The 20,532-nt window shown below is 40.8% G+C and overlaps 1 protein-coding gene across 1 annotated transcript; it reads right to left on the reverse strand.

Annotated features, from left to right (window-relative positions):
* Positions 1-421: 421 nt before the first annotated feature.
* CDH17 (cadherin 17) lies at positions 422-19,499 on the reverse strand. The gene is made up of 16 exons (XM_066333500.1): positions 19,424-19,499; positions 18,639-18,776; positions 16,844-16,982; positions 15,484-15,642; positions 14,642-14,841; positions 12,715-12,846; positions 12,003-12,153; positions 11,109-11,324; positions 9,786-9,862; positions 8,321-8,512; positions 6,830-7,074; positions 4,978-5,108; positions 3,847-4,083; positions 2,269-2,385; positions 2,047-2,163; positions 422-1,206 (listed from the first exon to the last, which is right to left on the reverse strand). The coding sequence occupies exons 1-16, from the start codon at positions 19,469-19,471 to the stop codon at positions 1,100-1,102; spliced, it is 2,406 nt and encodes an 801-aa protein (XP_066189597.1). The 5' UTR covers positions 19,472-19,499; the 3' UTR covers positions 422-1,099.
* Between the last annotated feature and the right edge of the window lie 1,033 nt (positions 19,500-20,532).

Raw genomic sequence — 20,532 nt, forward strand, 5'->3', positions numbered from 1 at the left:
AAATTACCATATCATCCTATGTTCTGAACTCTAAACACTACTCTTCTTATCTACTTTTTCCTTGATGCCTTGGCAGGGTGGAGATGGACTGCATTCTTGGGTGCTTTTGTTTTCTGTCCTTCAACCTATCTCCAGTTAATCACTGTCTTCCTGCCTGCCATGCCTACATCTCAAAGCTGGCCTTCATTTCTATTTCACTCACAGATTTTATATCTCCAGTATTTCTTACCAGACAATCACATCCATAAGCCCTTCCTGTCCCATCTTTCCTAACACACATCACTCTGGCCTAAGAGCCATTTTTAATCTGTATTATGTGAAAGTAAGGATTAAATACAATAGAGAACCAAGCAGCAATGGTTTGCTCTCATGCACGCTCTCGTTTTTTATCTATTTTATAAAATAAGCAAGAACTAAAATCTTTAAGGAATATTTTTATTCTTATCTTATGTGTAGGGGGCAAGAGAAACATTTGCAGCAGTATGACAAACCAGCATATTATCCACATGACTAGGTATAGGGTTTTTTAACTTAGAAAGAGTAATGAAAGGCCATGGTGCTTCACAAACTGGTCTTACTCTTTGGGATATCAAAAAAGAAAAATTGAAATGTCACATTGATAGTACTAATTCAGCATAAGGCAAGCAGGCATGACCCAGGCCAGATTACAGGTTGCAATAAATTTGGGATCTCCTTTGCTGAGAGTCAGAGAAATTCCTACAGCTTCATGGGGTATCTTCAAATGTAGGACTTTATTCTCCCATCTGCTCTTCAGTGACTTACTGAGTTGGAAGGAGAAAAATATGTGCAGGTTGACAAAATGTAGTCCTCTGTAAAGTCCATATTTGCTTTGGCTGTCAGAGGAAGACTGGTCTCATGTATCCCTGAAGGAGCTCAGCTGAAGGTGCTGCTGAAGGTTACATCTGTTCTATGTTTTGTGACTAAGTAGTATTACATACAAAAGTGAGGACAAACCCCTTGGAGTCTACTTTTGCATGCTTTTATCCTGTTTGTGATAGCCCACCTCTGGACTTTAGAAGCTTCAGAGTTCATTCTTTCACAACCCAAATGGCGGTTTTGTCTCTTGATGAAACAGTCTTTAAGCCAGTTTGTTGAGCTCAGCATTATCTTTTGCATCTTTGGGATTGCTCTTTTCATTTTTCTCTTTGTGTTTCATGTGAAAAAACACACCCGCTAAAATGGCACCTGAAAAACAGAGAGTGCTTGTCTGTAAAGGGAAGAGTAAACTTTCTGAAAAGATGTTCCAGCAAGGGCCATGACACTGCACTGTAATATCCACAGTGCTTTCTTTACCTCTTGAACAGAAGCAAACAGCTTTGAGGAAAGACTGTGCAGCATGGGACCAAGAGCACAGACCCAAGGCATTGCTGGGCAGGATCAGATGCCTTGGGGCTCAATGGCCTTCCCCCAAAGGAAAACATTTCCTCTAGGATCTGACCAGATGGCAAAGCGTCTATTTTAGCCCCCCTCCCTCTGAGCAGGGATTTGTCGTATTTGTCTTGAGATGCAATCCCTCTTTTATTATATTTATATATAATGTATAGTTTGATTTTTTAAATCACAATGAGCTTGCTACACTGTATATAAATTAATTTTCTCTTTATCAATGTCAAAATGAATATGAAAGATGTAAACTTGTGAAGCTGAAATAGGTTACTAAAATGATAATTATGAGTACAGATAACGTAAGTAGAAAGCTTCACTATTTTCACTATAATCTGGATGCCCAAGACAGAACTCAAATCCCCTTGCTGACAGGAAAGGGCAGTAAGTAGCAATGAAATAACAATATGCTACAAGTTCAGCAGTTTTTCTGCCCTAGCTGGTTGTTGTGCCGTTGGATATTTTTTATACAACCAAAAACTTAGAAGTTTGTAGCCATCGTCATACACAATCATGGGATCTTCCACTCATTCTGCAACATGCATGACAAATCTTCACCCAGCAAGTGAATTAGCATCAGAAATGCAGCAACACCATCATATCTCAGAGATCTGGCTTCAAATCAACCAAGAAGTGACTTACCAATGACAATCAGGACTGCCAGTAGAATCCCAATTGCCTGCCCAGCAGTTGGCCAGGAGTGCTCACGGTCTATTTCAATAAAACACGAATTTTCACTGGAACACTTGCAGATGCTTACTGCAAAAGGAAATGCCATGAGGTTATTGAGAAGTTTATTAGTCACATTTGGTTATTTATAAGTCTAACTGTGTCTTGAAGCTAATAGTTCTGGGCATAGAATACCTTTATGATGCACTTTGTTTTCCAAAGATGGATTTCCATTGTCATTAAGTATTATTGGAACTTCATACGTCTTCTCTTCAAAGTTAGCATGTTTTGGGGACAGGTAAGCATGAGTAGCTGCAAGGAGAAAATGGCACATTCATGTCAGCACTAGAAAGAAAGTTAGTTCTATATTTATACCAGCTGCAAGTGTTCTCTTTTTTTAAGGCTGCTTTGCACATGATAGTAATTTCTGCATTCTTCTGTGTCTTCCAAGATCTGATTGCTTTGCAGACACTAAGTAAAAATGGACTATCTAGAAGCCTAGTCTGGCCTTCAGCATAATATGACTATAAAATCTCCTAATTTCTACACCAGGCCAAATCTGGTCTTGGGTAGTGCTACACTGATAGCATCCCATCTAGACCAGCAATAGTCCCCTGTAGTCATAGACATCATAACCAGATTAAATTGTTCCCAAGGAAATGTAGGACAAACCATCCTTCTAGTGAACTTACACTGTCACATCTAAGAATCTTTAAAAACTGGAAAAAGTCATAATAGCCACTGGAATCAGATCAAAGGTCTGTTGATATAAGTATCTTGTCTCCAGAATAAATGAAGAGTACAGTGAAAAAGCAAGCATGTCTTTTATTTTCTCCTAATGTCCTCTTATCCTTTATACATTTTCAGCTCAGGGACTTCTATGGTTGTTTCTTGTTAATACTCAATATTTGATCAGCTTTTCTGAATACTGCTGATAAATTGATCTCACATTTCCATGGAGCTGCTTACAGGTCTCCTTCCTGACTCATAACAGCCAGCTCAGCACCCACAATGTCAAAACTGAATTTGGGAGTCCAGGGCTCACTGGCACCCATCAATTTCATTGTCCAATCAACTCAGTCTTGGAAGAATGTTCTGAAATTCTTCATGCTTGGTTCCTACTCAAATAACTTATGATGAGTAAATTTTGCCTCCTCATTGCACATCCATATGTATTGAGTTATACTGATCCCAGCAAAAAACCTTTGGAAAACTACACATGAACTCCCTTCACTGCAAGAGCTGACTCTTTACTCCAAGTCCTGAATTTTAAATTATTATTTACTCTTTCATAACTTCAAATTTGTGGCAACCCAGCTTTCTCTAGTGGTACAATTCATCAAACATGTTTTATTAATTCAGACAGTCTCTATCAGCCAAGCACTTATTCATGCGCTTACTGTCCCCCTCAAAAAGCTCCATTCACTTTGTGAGGCAGGACTTCCTTTTGCACATGAAATGTCAGAAATGTATAGATTGCAAACTACTCTATTTCTTTTTCTGTAGTGATTTGTGTTCATTTAACACATATAATTCATACTTACATGCTTCTCCTCTCAAAAATACTAATGAAATTATAGTTCATGACATACTAGGTTTCACCTCTTGCAAAAAATAATTAGTGACCCTGGTGTTCTCAACAACCCAATTATTTTCTACATGGAACGCTCGTTATGCAATAATAAGAGTGAAAACAAATTCTGTAATTCTTCATATTTACCAGAGTACCAAGTGAGTCCCATATCATTTTAAGAAATGGCTGTATTATCTTACCATTGAATTTTGAGATTTCCCAATTATTTCTTGCATTCATCTCATCCGCTAGGGTAAAAGTAAATTTTGAATAAAAAAACTGCTCATCAGCATCAGTAGCTTGAATAAGAGTTCTCTCTCCTCCACTGACTGGGTAGCAGAAGAAAGTAGGATAATCCGTAGCTATTTGTGGAGGGTTGTCATTCACATCACGTAAGTGTAGAATCACGTACGCTTTGGATTTCTGAGCTGCATTATCTGTCGAGTTTAACAGAATGCAACGTTACATGCACATCTTGGATTCACACTCTGGGCTGTTGCATTTGCAGCTATCACAGAGATACACCATCAGAGAGGCAGTGTTCTGTCTGAAGGTTGCAGAAAGAAGGTCTCAGGAGGTCCTGAGGGATTTGTGGCAGCTGCCACTACTATTTAGTGAGCATGGTTTATTTACCACTAGCTCTTGCTAACTACAGAACACCAACAAAGGAAAGAAGGCAGATCATATCTGGCAATCTATCATACCCATCATGTCTGGCAAGCAGTCACATCCAAGGTGACTCTTGTGACTTCAGTGCTCTTTGGAGCACTCTTAAGCATGAAATGCCTGGAGTTTCCCACCCCTCTTCTATATGCAGGAAATGCAAGCCAAAACTGAAAGATTTTAATGCTGGAGCTAGAAGTCGTAATGTATTTCAGACTTGATAGAGTATTAGTTTTAGTTATAATAAAATGAAATTCTGTAGAAGGTTACAAACTACTCTCCAGGTATGATTTCAGGATGCCTAACTATACCTAGGAAAAGACTAAAATCTTTATAGCTGTAGAGAAAAAAGGGGCAGAAAATATTAATACCAAAAACAGTGAAAAAATTTGAGTCTTCTCTATATGCTATGTGTTTCAAGCAAGTGTAAGACCATGCCCAATTTCTTGAAAGTGATTTTAATCCTTTTTATCTACAGCATCAAGATTTCTGCAGGAAATTTAAATTCTTAAGAAATATATACTTTTAATGATACACCACAGGATGTATATCGAAGATTACATGTTCCAGTACTTTTCATGGGTTTAGTCAGGGTAGGTATAATTCCTCACAAAAGAGAAAGGACAGGGGATTTCTCTGTGTGTATGCTTAGTTGTTTCATCACTTACTTTGCTCTGATACAACAACGTCTACAGAGTATATTTGTTCTTTTTCTCGATCCAAAGGTGAAGCAGTGTATACCTTCCCAGTGGCTGAATCAATTCTCAGCCATTGTCTCACATCGCCTTCCAAGGAGTATCTTTGGAAAGAAATAGGGGGAAAAAAATAACATATACCATTCCAAACTGGGAAAAAATTCCAGCAAAGCAAATACTTCTTTGTTGATTTTATGCAAGAAGCTTGATTATAGTGGTACTCAAAGAGAGGGTTCTTGGAAGAGTTACAGTACTACAGGCAACCAGGACACTCAGACAGAGAAAGAAAGGCCAAAATCGTTCCGAATAAGAGTGAGAGCAGAACTACGGAAATGCCATTGCCACTGCAGTCTGTGCATTCCACTTGCAATTCCACTTTCCTTCTAAATGAGGAACCTAGGATGGCAATGAGTTTTTAGTCCAGAAGTGTGATTTATCCAAACCTCATGTCTGTCTCACCCCATTACACCTCGCACATCTTGATTTTGATGGGGGCACAAGCCAAGGGCTGGGAGACAGAGGGGCCAGTGCAGCCAGGCACCCTATTGTGGACTGAGAAGGGACCAGGACTCTAAGGTGAGCTGTGGTTATTATCTTCTGCCAGTCTGGAGCAGCCTGTAACTACCACTGGGCAGCCTTGGAACAGAGTGCTTTAAACATCACCATGTAATTGCATTTATATCATTGTTTAAAAAATCACCAAGGTCCCTGGGTACTTATACAAATTTAACCATGAACATATGACCCAGTTAAAGCACAGGCACTTGCTTGAGTAGAAGTGACCCGACCTTCTCATTCAATGTTTTTGCTCTTTCAGTACCCTTTACAGTAGAAACAGCATACTTGTACATCTACTTTTTATACTTTTTATTTTATGCCCTTTAACCTATTTTTAGCAGAAATGTGGTTTGTGTATATCTGAATTCCTGTCATTTGTCTCTGTCATCATCCCCCAGAGCTTCTGGACTATGTGGCTCCCTTTCAAACTAGTTTGACAGAAGGCCAAACATGATAAGTTCCCAAAAGTTAGGAACAAGTAGAAAGCCAGATGAGAAATCTCTGGGAATAAGAATCCACGAGAGGCCTAAGAGTCACATTATGCAACTCCATTAACCACTTGGTGTTTTGCTAAATTTTAGTTAAATTTCAAAAACTGTTTATTTTGAGTTGATCTGTTCACCATTCCAGCTGGGAATTGCACAGCAAAAGTCACAAATAATTCTTCTATCTGACTCTACTGTGTAAACTACATTTACACCATGCAACACAGCACAGGAGTTGTCTTGCACAGAGCGTTCCAGCCACAATAGAAAGAGGTGTGTCATCACTGACAGCTAGGAAAGAAAATGAATTATTTTTCAATTGTAGACTTGAGGTTGTGCATTTTGATGGAGAAAAAGTTGAGGTTGTGTATTTTGGTGGTTTTCTGCATGACATGAAAAGCAGCTACTCTCCTACTGGTTCAGTACACAGTATATGCTTCTTTTTTTGATAAAGGCATTATGGACATGGAACCTTGTTGTTCTCAGTCCAGCTCTACCTTTTCCCTGGAGATATAAATTAGCCTGCTTCTCTTGTGGTTTCCAGCTTCAAGGCTGATGCTTGTCACAGCACAGAGAGAAATCTGGTCAGAAAAGCACTACCCAGCAGTCTGCTGCAGATGGGTCACTGACCCACACCCCACCACATGTCCTCCTTCTACTAGGAGATAAGACTTCTGTAAAACCAGCTTTTTTCCAAGCATTGGGCATATTTTCCTTGCACCGCCTTTAGAGCAATTTTTGAAACTCATAATTCAATTAATTAATCAAAATCACTTTTTTACCGTACAGAATCCCCTTCAGGATCATAGGCCTCCACCGTCATGAGCAAGGTATTGACAGGAATGTCTTCAGACACTTCTGTTTTGTAAACTGGATTCAGGAAAACAGGCGGCTCATCCACGTTTGTTACAAAAACTTTAAACCTGGTAAGAGAGCTTGAGTTGTACTGCACACTTGACACCAGTGGCTCAGGGTTTGTGGCATTGATCACCAGGTTGTACACAGGCATGGTTTCAAAATCAAGAGCCTGGAAGAATTAGAAAAAAAAAAAAAAAAGATTCTTGAAGCAATGGCTCTGCTGCTGTAGGAAGTTCCAATGGGAAACTCAAAAGTACCCCTCCTCTCAAGGGGGAGATTGCATCCCAAATACAAGCAAAATAGGAGAGAGCTGTCAGGAGAAAATGACCCTGGGAATGGTCAATTTAAATGAAACTATATGCCTGTTTAGAGGTCTCCTCAGCAACTGAATTTTCTGATAACGTTGCTGCCTGCCCAACTAAGTGTAATAGCAATCCTGTTTATAGAAATAGCATTTATAGCTCTGTACGAGAAGGCCTCAAATGACCTTCGGGTGCCGAAAGTCTTGCGAGGGTTGTTACACCACAGTTTCTCAAACTGCCTCCTTACAAAAAAATGAGGATGAGGCTGATGCTGAAGATGGTCCTCCAAACACTGCCTCTCCTGTGCTTGGGCTGTTGGCAGCGCATGAGCTGGATGCACACAACATGGCACCCCCGGGGAAATGAGTGATAGGTTTTCTGGACCCGTAGTCCAAGCACCTTCTATGGCTAATGTCTAAGAGAGACGGCTAATTTCAAAGAGAGAGCAATTTTGCTATTAAAATTCATGTATGCAGCAAAAAGCGTTCCTTTTATTCCTGTCTCCAGCGTTCGGCATATGGGCTGTATCACCTGCTTGCAGCACATGCTGTCCTTGGCTTGGTCACAGTTAATGTTTCCCTCATCAGGAACAAATAGTTTCTCCATGCCGACACCAAGACACGCCAGCTACACTTGCACCTTACTTTGCAAAGGCCACTAATGGCCAGAGCAACTGCAGGGAGGAGGATCTGCCCCATCACAGCCCACCACTATCACCACAGCCCATGGAAGCCTTAGCTGGCTTTCTCTTGTCCAGTAATGCTGCTGCAAAATCACTCAAATAATGTCATCTTCTTGTCTTTATGGTGCATAAAGACCTATTCATTAGCCAGAACCTGTCTTCTGGAGAAGCAGCCAGCAGCAGAACCAGTGGAGGGAGCTGCTGGCGATGGCAGTGGTAAGGGCACAGCAAAGGCAGGAGAGGTGGATATGTGTGAGTGAGCACTGCACAGAGCCTGAGTCCAAAAGTGGAGCCTCCTGAGGTTTGCAGCATGCTTAGGGTGTCCCCACCCACCACCAGTCCTCAGCCTCCCCACAAATCATTATCAGGGCAGTAACTGTGTATGACAAATAAGTAGCATTAAAGGAGAAGAATAAAATCCATCTATTCACCTTGTTAATCTTGATATACCCTCGGTTTGTTTCAGCGTCTGTCTCTATGATCAACGTGTTGTTTGGATCGCCTTCCTTCACTTGGTAAATGATGAGGGAGCTCCCTGTGCCAGGCTCATCTCCATCAGTAGCTTGAATTTCTAATATCACAGTTCCTACTGGGATATTTTCTGCCACAGTCACATTGGCATACTGAAGAGAGAGAGGTGTCAGTGAAACATGACATACCAAGCACCATTTGTGGATAAAAACTTCTGCACAACCACAGGCTTGTGACCCTCACGCATGGATGTATTTTAACCCACAGCACCCACATGAAGAAGGGAAGTTTTTCAGTCACTCATTTATCGTATAATGGGTGATGGGTGATGGGATCTATGTCAGTGCCACTAGTACAGCACCAGTCCCAAATCTTTAGCTCCCCTGTCAAAACCAGCCCATGATCATGCAACAGGAATAGTACAGCTTCTCCATACCCTGTGAGCACCCTGGCCACTCACTGTTAAATATTTTATTGTTTCATGCACCATAGGCTGTTGCCATATTGGCATCCCAGCTCTTCTGACTCTTTAATGTGGGCCCTTGCCCAGAAGCCTCACCTTGAGACCAGGTCTTGGACTGAGACCTTGAGGTAAGATGGTGTAAAACATGCCAAGGCATCTTGTCTGCATGAGACTGTGCTGCAATTGCCATCAACAGAGAGCTGGGCAAAGCAGTCTGCCTAAAAACCAACACAGCTTCCCTGGAAGGAGAATTATACCTGATATGTCAGACAGCTCTCCTGAGCCCACCACCCTACAGGAATGGTGGTAGCTGGGACACACCAGAGTACATATTTCAGCCATTCCAGTGTCTGCCAGGAGGCTTGGACCATCAGGAAGAAGTCACAAAATGTCTGCAGGTCTCTGCCAGATGCCAGAACCTCCACCAGAGAAAAGGCAAGACACTCATCCTGGAACCAGGTATGTGTTTGGGCACGGACCACTGGACCACTGTTTCTGGCCAGGTCACATAGGGCTTTTGATTCCCATTCACCTTCTGGCTGTTTTGGGTACACTGTGTTTGGAAAGGTACTTTGGGAGATGTCAGCTTTTTTCCATTTAGCTCTTGGATTAATTTTAGAGCCTTTTCTTACGCTTTTCCCTTCAGATCATGCATTTCTGGAATAAACTGCTTTAATAGAATAATTTCTTTCGGCACACATTGTTTTCCACTGAGAAAATTACCTTAAATTACATAATTAGGTGTTAGTCTGTCCTATTGCTCACTGTCCAGATAGAGCTTATGTACAGACTCACAGCAATATTTTGCCTTTATTTTTACTAATGGGTCACACTGTTACTTGTTTTGTAAATGACTAGTTTCTCACTGATATTCTATAGACATTGAAGGTACGCTCAAACACGGGTCAAAAGTTATTGGAACATCCAAAATACTCGCATGTATTGGTGATAAAAATACTCACATCTGGTTTTTCAAAGATGGGAATTTGATCATTGATGTCGATGACGTGTACTTCCACATCACAGATTGTTTCAAATTCTGCATGGAAAGAGACAAACAACGTTACACCAGCCTCTCTGCTGAAAATAACTTTCTTTCAGAAGGGTTCACTGTGAGCAAAAGTGAACACTGCCAGATTGCCCAATCTAAGCACAAAGTTGAAAGAAGCACTTATCTCAGATATCTCTTAGTCAATGACAATCTCCCTCTCTATCTTGCCATTGATCTTCCCAATTTCTTCAGCACTGTCCCATCCTGTTTCCTTTCCATCACTTTGTAAACCTGTATCTGTTTACCAGGATGATGATAGCTATGAATTATGTTAGCCATCTCCGTATAACTTTTCCATGTCAAAAAGAAAGTCCTGGATTGTGAATGCTCCCATGTCCTCTTAGTCATCAGGCAGCATCTTCAGTTTTGTTATAGCCAGACAAACTTCACATCCATGTAAATCTAATTACTACCTGACCAGGGGCACCCATAGCAATGGCAGGTTGTGATTTTAAAATCATAATATATCCATATATAGATTGATTTTAGTGTTTTACGAACATACTTCATGAGCTGAAAATTAAGGAAAATTCTAAAAAACATAGTTTGGATGGAATTCAAATAAGCATCCAAAACAAATCACCAGCTTCTCGCTCTGGAAGGCTTTCCATTATCTGCCAAAATGATGTAATTTCATATACAGACATGTCACTCTACTTTCTTTACATGCACAAGTTTTGTCTGACCATAGGGACTCCAGCACAAAGCTTTAAGCTTTGGTATGGAGTTTGATTTCCTTTCCATTCAGTGATCACAAAAGACTCCTGACAATTTACATAAAGGACAAGATTATTTTTGAAGTTTAATTTCAGCTTAACTTTCTCTTAATGTTTTAAAATATTTTCTGGACTCTCTGAGCAGCTGTTTTTAATTTCTTTAATTTTTTTTCAGTTAAGTCCCTTTGAAAGATCTGGGGGAAAACCACAATCATGATCTCTTCATTTTTTCCTCCTGTGGAAAGAAATCTCTTCCTGAAGTACTTGTTAACAAGCTTCTCAATTTAGCCACATTCTGTCCTAGAGCTGGTTCCCTTCCCTGCTTGCATTATGAAACATGGTTAATCTCCCTGCATCTCAAGAAAAGTGCAGGCAAGCACCATGCCAGAGCAAAACAGCTCTCAGTGCTACTGCCTGTTCAGCAAATCCTCCTTGTCTCCCCACATCCCTTAGACAGCGAGCACAAGTCATGCCAGTGAACAGAGTTATTCCAATGTACACCAGCAGGCGTTACATACTTGAATCTGTCACCAGGACCTTCAAGAAATACTTGGCTGAATCCCGCTTGCTCAAGGAACTGCCACTTAATAGCAAATCCCCAGTGTCTTGCTGGATGTAGAAGAGATTCTTTGAGGAAAATCGAGGTTCCTGACTTTGGATTTGGAACTGCAGACGAGAGTTAAGGGTGTCCTTCTTATCCATGTCCGTAGCAAACACAGCACCAATATTACTTCCTGTAGCAGAGTAGAGTCAGACAGATAATGCAGTGGTCCTGTTTCTCCACAGAAGTACACAGTGACAACAGTGACACAAATGCAAAGAGTTGAAGGTCAGTAAAAATAAACCTGCATGGAAAACACTTCAGTGGACACAGTCATTTCCCTTCTGGGAGTTTTTCCTTTAGCATGTCAACATAGTGGTTTGGGGTCAGGGCAGTCTAAAAGATTGTAACAGCAGACTCTTCAGTCCTGAAACCAAATCACTAATGTCATGACATGGGACAGATTTTGGTAATGGTCAAAGGCATTATGTTGGAGGAGCAGCTGGATGAGGGAAAATGGACTCATATCATTTTAAGAACAGCATTTCCTGTATTGGCAATAATATAGGTATTTTTCTCTACACAGTCTAAGTAGTTAACCAAATCTGTGGTTGTGGTAAAATGTAGTGTTATATTTTAAATAAAACAGCATTTTTAAAGTAGATGTTTTGAGTGTGTCCTTCTCAGGTTCTTAAATACTTTCAACAAGAATTACTGAAGGGAAAACAGGAGGGATATTGGCACAGGAAAATATTCCCCTGGGATAGCCAAGTTTCAATCTTTGGGATCAGAATTTCTACCTTCATTAACACACAGCTGGACACAAGAGAATTACAATGAGTATATAAATTAACAGAAGTTCTTTTCTTACCTGCCATTTCATTTTCTTGAACTTCAATTACGGTGGGGTTCTGCTGGCACACAGGGGGATTGTCATTGATGTCTTCCACAATAACATGAATTTGCAAAGGCTTGTCCACCAGTTCTCCCTTGTTATCTTTTGTCACCGCAAAGAATGTATACTGCAACAAAAATGTAACAATTAGATGGCTTGAATGTCCACTGTGACCATATTTTGCATTTTAGTACGTGACTATGGGAATACAAAATGAGTGTGTTCTGTATTTTGTCTCTGTTTAAATCAGAACTCTTCCATCACCCCTTAGTTTCTGAGGCCTGAGTCCTCCAAAGATTTTAAAATCTGTGGTCCTCAAGGTCTGAAGTAGATCTGAAACCTCCAGATCTCCTGCACTCCACACTTCCCATCACCTACCTCTTACTTGTGCACCTACAGCCTTGCCACAGCTGGTCCATGTTGCACATTGCACATATGCTGTGGGCAGTGATTGCTACTGCCAGACCCACTCTAGAGTAAGAACCTGAAGACTGTTTACAGTATAGTAGGTAGATCACATATATTCCATATAATTTCCAAACAAATTTGACGAAACAAAGCTTCTATCTATTTTCCCCTTCCTCGTCCCCCTTCCTTTTTATTGAGCTTTCTCATATTCCCTCCCACACCAATAATTGGCTTCCTGCTGTGATCTCTGCCATCAGTGAAGTTTTATGTCTTTACTTACGGTATCTTTTGCTTCCCTGTCCAAAGGTTCAGTCACATAAATATCCCCATTCTCACTGATGGAAAATGGGAGCCTTGGCAGCTTTTCTTTTTCAAAAAGTTCATAAATTACACCTGGTTCATTTGACTGCACCTGAAAAAAAAAATTTAAGAAATGCCAGATAGGAAGCCAGATGTGTAGGCTGAGATTTAACAGGGATTATTTCTGGACCACAAACAGAAACAATCACATTCCTGCTAGCTTCATAAACCAAAAAAAATTAAGAGTTTGGTAGGCTCGTGGGATGAACTGCAGAAAATCAGACTGATAATCCACCTCTGCTCTCTGAATTGTGTGGTGATGCCACTTTTCCTCAGTTTCTCCATCTGTCCCGCTGGGCTACAACACTTACTTTTTTATAAAAGGGTTTTGTGATATGGAGATAAATAGTGATTATGAGGAAGCAGAAAAAGAGTTAGCAGAAAAAGAGTTATTTGCATTTGAATATCTTGATACTAATTATTTCTGTCTCCTTACACTCTTTATTCCTGCCTGTTGTTTCATTTTATGTGATTCAGAGAAGTGGAAAAACAAAACAACACTAAATTAGGAGGAGCTGTCAACTCCCTCAAGGACAGAAAGACTCTGCAGAATGACCTTGATAAAGTTTTTTCACACAAGAGAGTTGCTGAGCTCTGGAACAGGCTCCCCAGGGAACTGATCACAGCACCAAGCCTTCACAAGTCTAGGAAACATTGGACAATGCCCTCAGGCACATGGTGTGGCTCTTGGGGTGTCCTGCACAGGGCCAGGAGTTGAATCCATGATCCTGATGGATCTCTTCTAATACAGCATATTTTATGATTCTGTGAAAACAAATACCTGCACCTATCTGTGAATAGGTGCATGCACACTGTTTACATCCATCAAAGCACATAAGGAAGGCTCTTTTCTGGGGTGCTGCACGTTTAAAATTAAATTAGGCACACAGACTGGCAAATTAATGGAGCCAGAGTTAACGTTTATGTTCTATATAGCAGCAACTGCATTTCATTTTCCCCTAGGTAGACTCAACATGCCTTTGGCTACCACACGAAATTTATATACATGTGACCCCAAAATGGGTGCACGCTTACATGTTAGTCTTCCTTCCACCTGTTTTCATTCTGGACTTCCTTGGGCTGTCACTGAGACCAGGGGGAATAGCACCAAGCCAGTTACTCTTGTGAACAGGATCCATGGAATCCTGCCATGTTTAGGGGATGACAGCATTGGGGTTGTCATTGCCAAGGCATTTTTCAAAGTCAAATATTTCTGAAAGGCTCTTAGCCTGTTAGTTAATATGTACTGATGTATGCACTGCTATTGGTCTGCGGTTATCAGCAAAATATTTTGTGCTTGAACTGTGAAAAGAGGAACATTGTGAGAATGCAGGATGTGAAGAAGAGTGTTTCAGTCCTTTCTAGGTGCTTTTGATGTAGCAGTTGTGCTGCATGATACAAAACTGGTCACTGCAGGTTTCCCCTGAGTGGGGGAGACTGCCCACAGCAGGGCTGTTGTGGAGCTGGTCCCCAACCTGCTCTTCTGCAGGTGGAAGAAGCTAACCTCCAAATAGGCTCCAAAACACTCTTGGTTTGCTCAAAGCCTGGAGGACCCATGACTGGATTTTGCTTCCAAACTGAAAGGCAAAGTCCAGTCAGTCTAGTGTTTGTATTGACTGTATCTCTGTCACCTTCAAACTATTAACTTTCATGTTAACAAAAAGTCAATGAAACCTCCACTAACAATCATTTCCAAAGGATGCCGTATTAAAAAAATAACTGGAAGGTGCCAAAGTCCTTCTGAAAAACCTGGTGTTGGATGCAGTGGGGACACCCTCACAGTCAGTGGTGAGGAAAAAATTGTGTGGTGCAAGGAGAAGTTCAGGGAGTGTGGTCAAGGACCCTACCTTGCTGATGTTGACAGGGTGGACCTCGGTTGAGTTTTCTTTGATGTAGATGATGGCGGGAGCTTTCCACAGGCTCTCCATCACAGTGATGATCACATCAACACTGCTGGTGAAAGCATTTACGGTCTTCCCTGCCATGTCCCTCACAGAGACAACAAGTGTGAAGGTGTCCTGCTTTTGGGGATCTAAGTAATAAGAGCCTAGAGAGAGAGCAGAGAGTCAAGAGAAATGACACAGAGGCTGTGGGGGTTGTTCATCTGCTCATTGCCTCCTACATGCACTGTGGTTCTTTAGCTACTTCAGAATTATCCCTTAGATGGTCCTTTGGGACAAACCTCAGCAAGTCACTTCCTTTGAGTTCTCTGAATGATGCAGCAAAGCATCATGTGGATGGAATCAGACACAATGATGGTCTCATTTTGTGCAGAGGCATCACTGAACAGCTCCCATTTCATTTAGGCACTTGTTCAGCCCAGAAGAATAGATGAGTGTTTATAAATCGTTGTAATTTAGTTGGGATCTCTGCATTTTTCACATTACTGCTTTTGGGTTTCTAGATTTCAAGGCAGAGAATTAATTCCAGGATATAACAGTGTAGTCCTGAAGGCCAGAGCATCTATCTCTCTTCTTTTAGATCTCAATCTCCATTTCTGCTAGCTTCCGTTGAACTTGGTGGGACAAAAAAACAAGTTCCCCAAAAGGAGGGATTTAGTGGATTGGGTCCCACTGATTAAATTTATTATTTATGCTACAGAATGTAGCATCAGACCTGTGTTGTTTTGTTCCTATGCACACTCCAGAACTCATGCTTGCTCTTTGCAAACAAGAATCTTTTTACATACCTGTCCTGCTTGGTGAGATTGCTCCAGTTACATTATCAATCTTGAAAAGCATTTCTTCATATGGTTTGGGAAAATGATGGAGAATGCTGTATGACAGCTGTGCATGGGGAGTTGTAGGATCATCACCATCAGTGGCGTGGACATACATGAAGGGCTTGCCTGTTTGGATTGGAGAAGAAACAGTGGTAGGAGAGGAGGCTGAACCTCAACACATAATCCATTCAAGCAGAGCTCTCAAACCAGGAAAGCTACTTATGGGGGAGCTACCATTGTTCCACAGTGCATCTCTCATGAGAAGCCACGTGGAGAGGTCACACTGCTGTATGCCATCCCACAGGTCAACCCTCCACCAGCTCCACTTAGTAGGATCACAATAGGTGGGGTGACCAGTTGATGAAGAATGTGACAGAGTCATATCAGCAGAGAGCTATCTATCACACAAGAGTGCTGAACCCAGAATTCAGCTCCCTGGGATCTCTCCTTAAGGACACTTTGCAGTTCTTGCACAAATCAGTTAAACCCGAAGAACCTTGACAAAAGTGGCATATGGCCTGAGACACGGATATAATAAAAGAACAATCATACAGTGAAAAAAAAAATACACAGTAATGTAACTCAACTTTTACCTTTTAAGCACCAGTGCAACATTCAAAATCTTTCTGACTTGGATGCAGTTAAGAATACAGTAATATGTTTCAGAATGATCTTCTGACCCCATGGAGGTTTATATGCATATTCTTTAGCAAAAATTTCTTCTTGAGTCCACAGTCACAGCAATAACAGCTGTATGAGTCCTTTGTTTCATTTCCAAGATGTAAGTCTCAAATTGCTCTTTGATACTTGGATGACTCTTGGTATGGATCATTGCAATCCATAATCTAAGACTCTCTTCTAAAGGTTAAGGTTCAGCCCGTGTTCTGAGAAGCGTGAGTCATGGTAAGCACATACCCCATATCTACCCTGGCACTTCCTTTCACTGATATATAAAGATTCAGATAGTCCTAGCATTCTCTTTCTGTGTAGTGTTTGGTAGCCTTTAAATTTTAAACCCCTTCTAGCATAAGGGGTTTGTTTGGGTTTTTTGTCAGAGCAATAGAGAGAGCAGCAATATTTGCCTGTTTAGGGATACTTGCAAAGAATAAGTACTAAAAAATATTTCTGATTGCACTCATCCCTTTAGACTACATGGTGGTCAACTCTTTTCCCTTTCATTATATTATAGAGGCTTTCATCCTTATTTTGTACAGTCCTGTGGGAAGAAAAACTGATCTTTTCCAGCTCATACAGCAATCAATTTACCTTCCTGCTTAATTTACCCACCTTCCTATTAATGATAATATTTAATTATGGTGGAAATTACCTGGACGAGAGTTCTGCCTCACTACTCCAAAGTACTTTGTCTGGTTAAATTCTGGTGGGTTGTCATTGATATCCTCCACATATATTGTAACAGCATATGGACCTTTAACAACGTTTCCACTTTCATCCAGACTTTCCACCTGATTTGAAAAAAGAAGGAACAGTAAAGAAATATATTCATGCAGATAAGCTAAAAAGCATAAATTAATATCAGGATGTTAGATGCTAGATCACTCTTAATGTGATGCAAATCTGGTGAGAGCCATCACTGTGTAGCTCCACATACAAGGACAAATTTGTCACTGTAGCTCCCTGACAAAAATTTGCCACAGTATATGATGCCAACAAAACAAAATAACCCACTCCTGCTTCTGATGACACCTTTCAGAGGACAATTTCCCACTCCCAGTTTCAGCAGACTACTTGTATTTTTGCACAGCTTAGAATTCATGTTTTTCTTTAAACAGCAATGTATACTTTCTAGCAAACAAAGAGAAAATTCAACATGATATAGCATTTATAACTAATTGCTAATATAAATATTAATCAGATAAATAGCCTGATAAAAGGGTTAGTAAAGAAAAATTAGTTCTTAATTCTAATTACCTTTTTCCCCAACGATTTGACTTATTTTCCAGTCTTCTTTAACTTTAAAGCACCAAATATATATTATATCTGTCACACTTTATTTTGTTTGCACATAATAGAAAAGAATCACAATTATTTACGCCTAACCAATCACTATTTCTTTGTTCTGTCATCACTTCTTGTCTATAAATGATTCACATGGTTAGGGTTATTAACTTCTGGGGCTAGAAAATTGTCCTCTCTATTCCAACCCAAGAGTGCTTTAAGAGCTGATAATGTGAAACCATGAAACCTGAAGTACTAGTCTTTAGAAAGACTGCTAAGGCTGGCTAAAAAATCATCATGTACTTGGTTTGTTCAGCTACTGATCTTCTCATGATCATCTCTTTCTCAGCTGCTATTGCCTTAGAAAAAGACGACACCATTTTTGACATGGTTTAAGAGGACAAGGCTATACTGAGACCCAAGACTGCCTATTGACTGCTCCATTCTCAACAGTGTTTACACTAGTGAGATCCTCATGAAAAGGGTAAAATAGCAGGACAAGCACACAAAGCTTTTTCTTCTCTAAGAGTCCAACATCCACCAAACAGCTTTCTGCTGTTATCTGACAGAGATTAGATCTTGCCTCTCTGCATAAATGTCTTTTATTCACACTCTTTCACAGAATACTCCAAGTTGGAAGTGACCCACAAGGGTCATCAAGTCCAACCCTGAAGTGTACTGCCCATACAGGGATCAAACCTTGGCATTATTAGCACCATGCTCTAACCAACTGAGTTAATCTCAGCTTGTCATCATGTAAATTATAAGCTTTCTAAACTATTACAATCTTTTATTTTTCCACTCCAGACATGAAATTCACCATGTCAGCCTTTAGGGATAACAAGAGAAGCTCATTCATGGGGCTAGATTTTACTTTACTACTCTCCACATATTAGGAGAGTTAAAGAGTTGGTGTTGGCATCACAATATTTGTTTTCTCAACATAGTCTTCTTCTGCTAAGGAGCATTTTCCTGTTCACTCTTTGAGAGTAACAAAACTGTATGTCTTCCAGAAAATCTTGATATTAAAAATGAAAAACTGCCTGTAAACATAGGCAAAGTAAAGGATTCAAAATTTCAACAGGTCTCCCTTCGTATCAGGTTTACCAGAAGAAGGTGAATGTGAATACTTCTCCCTTCCTATTTTTCACTGAATTTTTTACCTGCAGCTTGTGGGATTTTTTGGTCTCCCAGTCCAGAGACCCATTGATATACAGGATGCCCGTCTTCGGTTCAATGTCAATAATTCCAGCTTTTTCACCAGACGTTCTGAAACTCACAGCAGGTGGCTCAAGTGTGAACTACAAAGGCAAAATAACAGAGGGGGAAAATGTCATTTTTTTCAGCATTTTCACCATAATAAAAATAATTTCATGTTTTTGTGACTTTGAAAATCTATTGCCAACAATGTGTTTGGCTGGGAGAACGATACTCCAAGAGTCTGTTCAAACAAGTCTGCTCCTTTCTGATCCTCAACAGAGGGGTTTTCGCATTATCTCCTGAATGCTGCAAGAAATCCCAACTGCAGTTTGTTTCCAAAGCAAACGTCTGCTTATGACAGGATTTGTCTGAGCATGGGAATGGAAAAAAATGACACACATCCTCCATTTGCCTCGGAGCTGGATCTGTCCTTCTGTGGTTATGGCTTTGAGAGGAAAACCTCAGAGTCAGAGGAAAATGATGACACAAGTTGCATGGAAAGAAAATCTCCAGGAATGCTGATTTTATTAATCCCTGTCTTAGGATATCCTCTTAAAACATGTGTTTGAGATGGGATTGTCTCTTGCTCTTTGCATGAAGAGTCTTGAATTCCCAGAGAGAGGAATTAAAAACTAATTTCAGATCTTCTTGGGAGACTGTTCTTCCCAGCAGCACAGAGACAATGTGGTGTCTGTGTGCAGGCTATGGGGTTTTTGACCAGAGTGGATAACACGAGACACTTGATTACCTGGTGAAGGATGCGTGGACCCCCTCCTTCTTGAACAGAGAAGTTCATGGCCTTCAGAGGCCCACTGACACTCAGGCCCTCCAGATTAAGCCACAGAGCCTGTGAGACAGAAAGAGAGGGAAAACAGCTGAGGGATATCTGCTGTCATCACACACAAACAGCAGCTCCCCACTACGGGGCCTCCTGCAAGCTATTTTGCTATAGTATAATGGCAGAGACTCATCCAGGTTTGCACTGAACATCTCCAGGTTCTTTAGCATATATAACTTTAAAACAGTGCAATTTATTAATTTATTTGAGAACAAAACCTTGTGCCCTTTTCTGACCACTACATAATTAAATGAGATTGGATCTACCTTCAAGAGCAAACAGAGTAAGAAAATATAGACTGTAGACTGAGAGAAAAAGGGAATTAATAAAACCATTGCTGGATCTCCCATGTCCCCAGCAGGACTATCCATGACCAGTCCAGGAGCCACAAAGCCCTGTGAAAACAAGTGTCTGGAAACTGAACATCAGACCTGGAGATGGGGAGGAGCTGTGGCTACACCCTTCATAATTTCCCCAGTAAATCAAATCTTTTTTCTATGGGAATGAGGTGGCCCTCTCTGGGTACCTACACTATCCCCCTCAGTGCCACAGCCATCTGGGCAAGCCACTTGAGTCCTGTGTCCTCACATCACTTGCATGTGAAATCAAACCACAGAGAGAGTAAACTTCTTTCAGATCTTTGGCTTTTACCTGATGGTAAAAATGTCACACAAATCCATCTCAGCCTCTGTTTTCCTCCTAATGGCTAGCAATGTCAACATCATGTTTATTTCTGCCAGATTTTTAGGAGTTTTATAACCACACACTCCCCAGTGCCCAAAGACCTCCACACTCCTGCCCTGACGTTTCAGGGTTGTTCTTGCTTCCAAACAAAAACACCAAAGCAAAAATTAGCCTCTCAGGGCAGGGCCTGCACACAAGACAATTCACACTGTGGTTCAGATAATCTACCTGTTTCTTCAAAGACAAGACCAAGCTTTTCCAAATTCCCTCTCTTCACCACCTACCTTAACAACACTGAGGATCTGCCTGTCCGAATTAGGGTTACATTATTTGGC

Source organism: Sylvia atricapilla, chromosome 1 (genome assembly GCF_009819655.1).
Source record: "Sylvia atricapilla isolate bSylAtr1 chromosome 1, bSylAtr1.pri, whole genome shotgun sequence".
Taxonomy (NCBI): Eukaryota; Metazoa; Chordata; class Aves; order Passeriformes; family Sylviidae; genus Sylvia; species Sylvia atricapilla.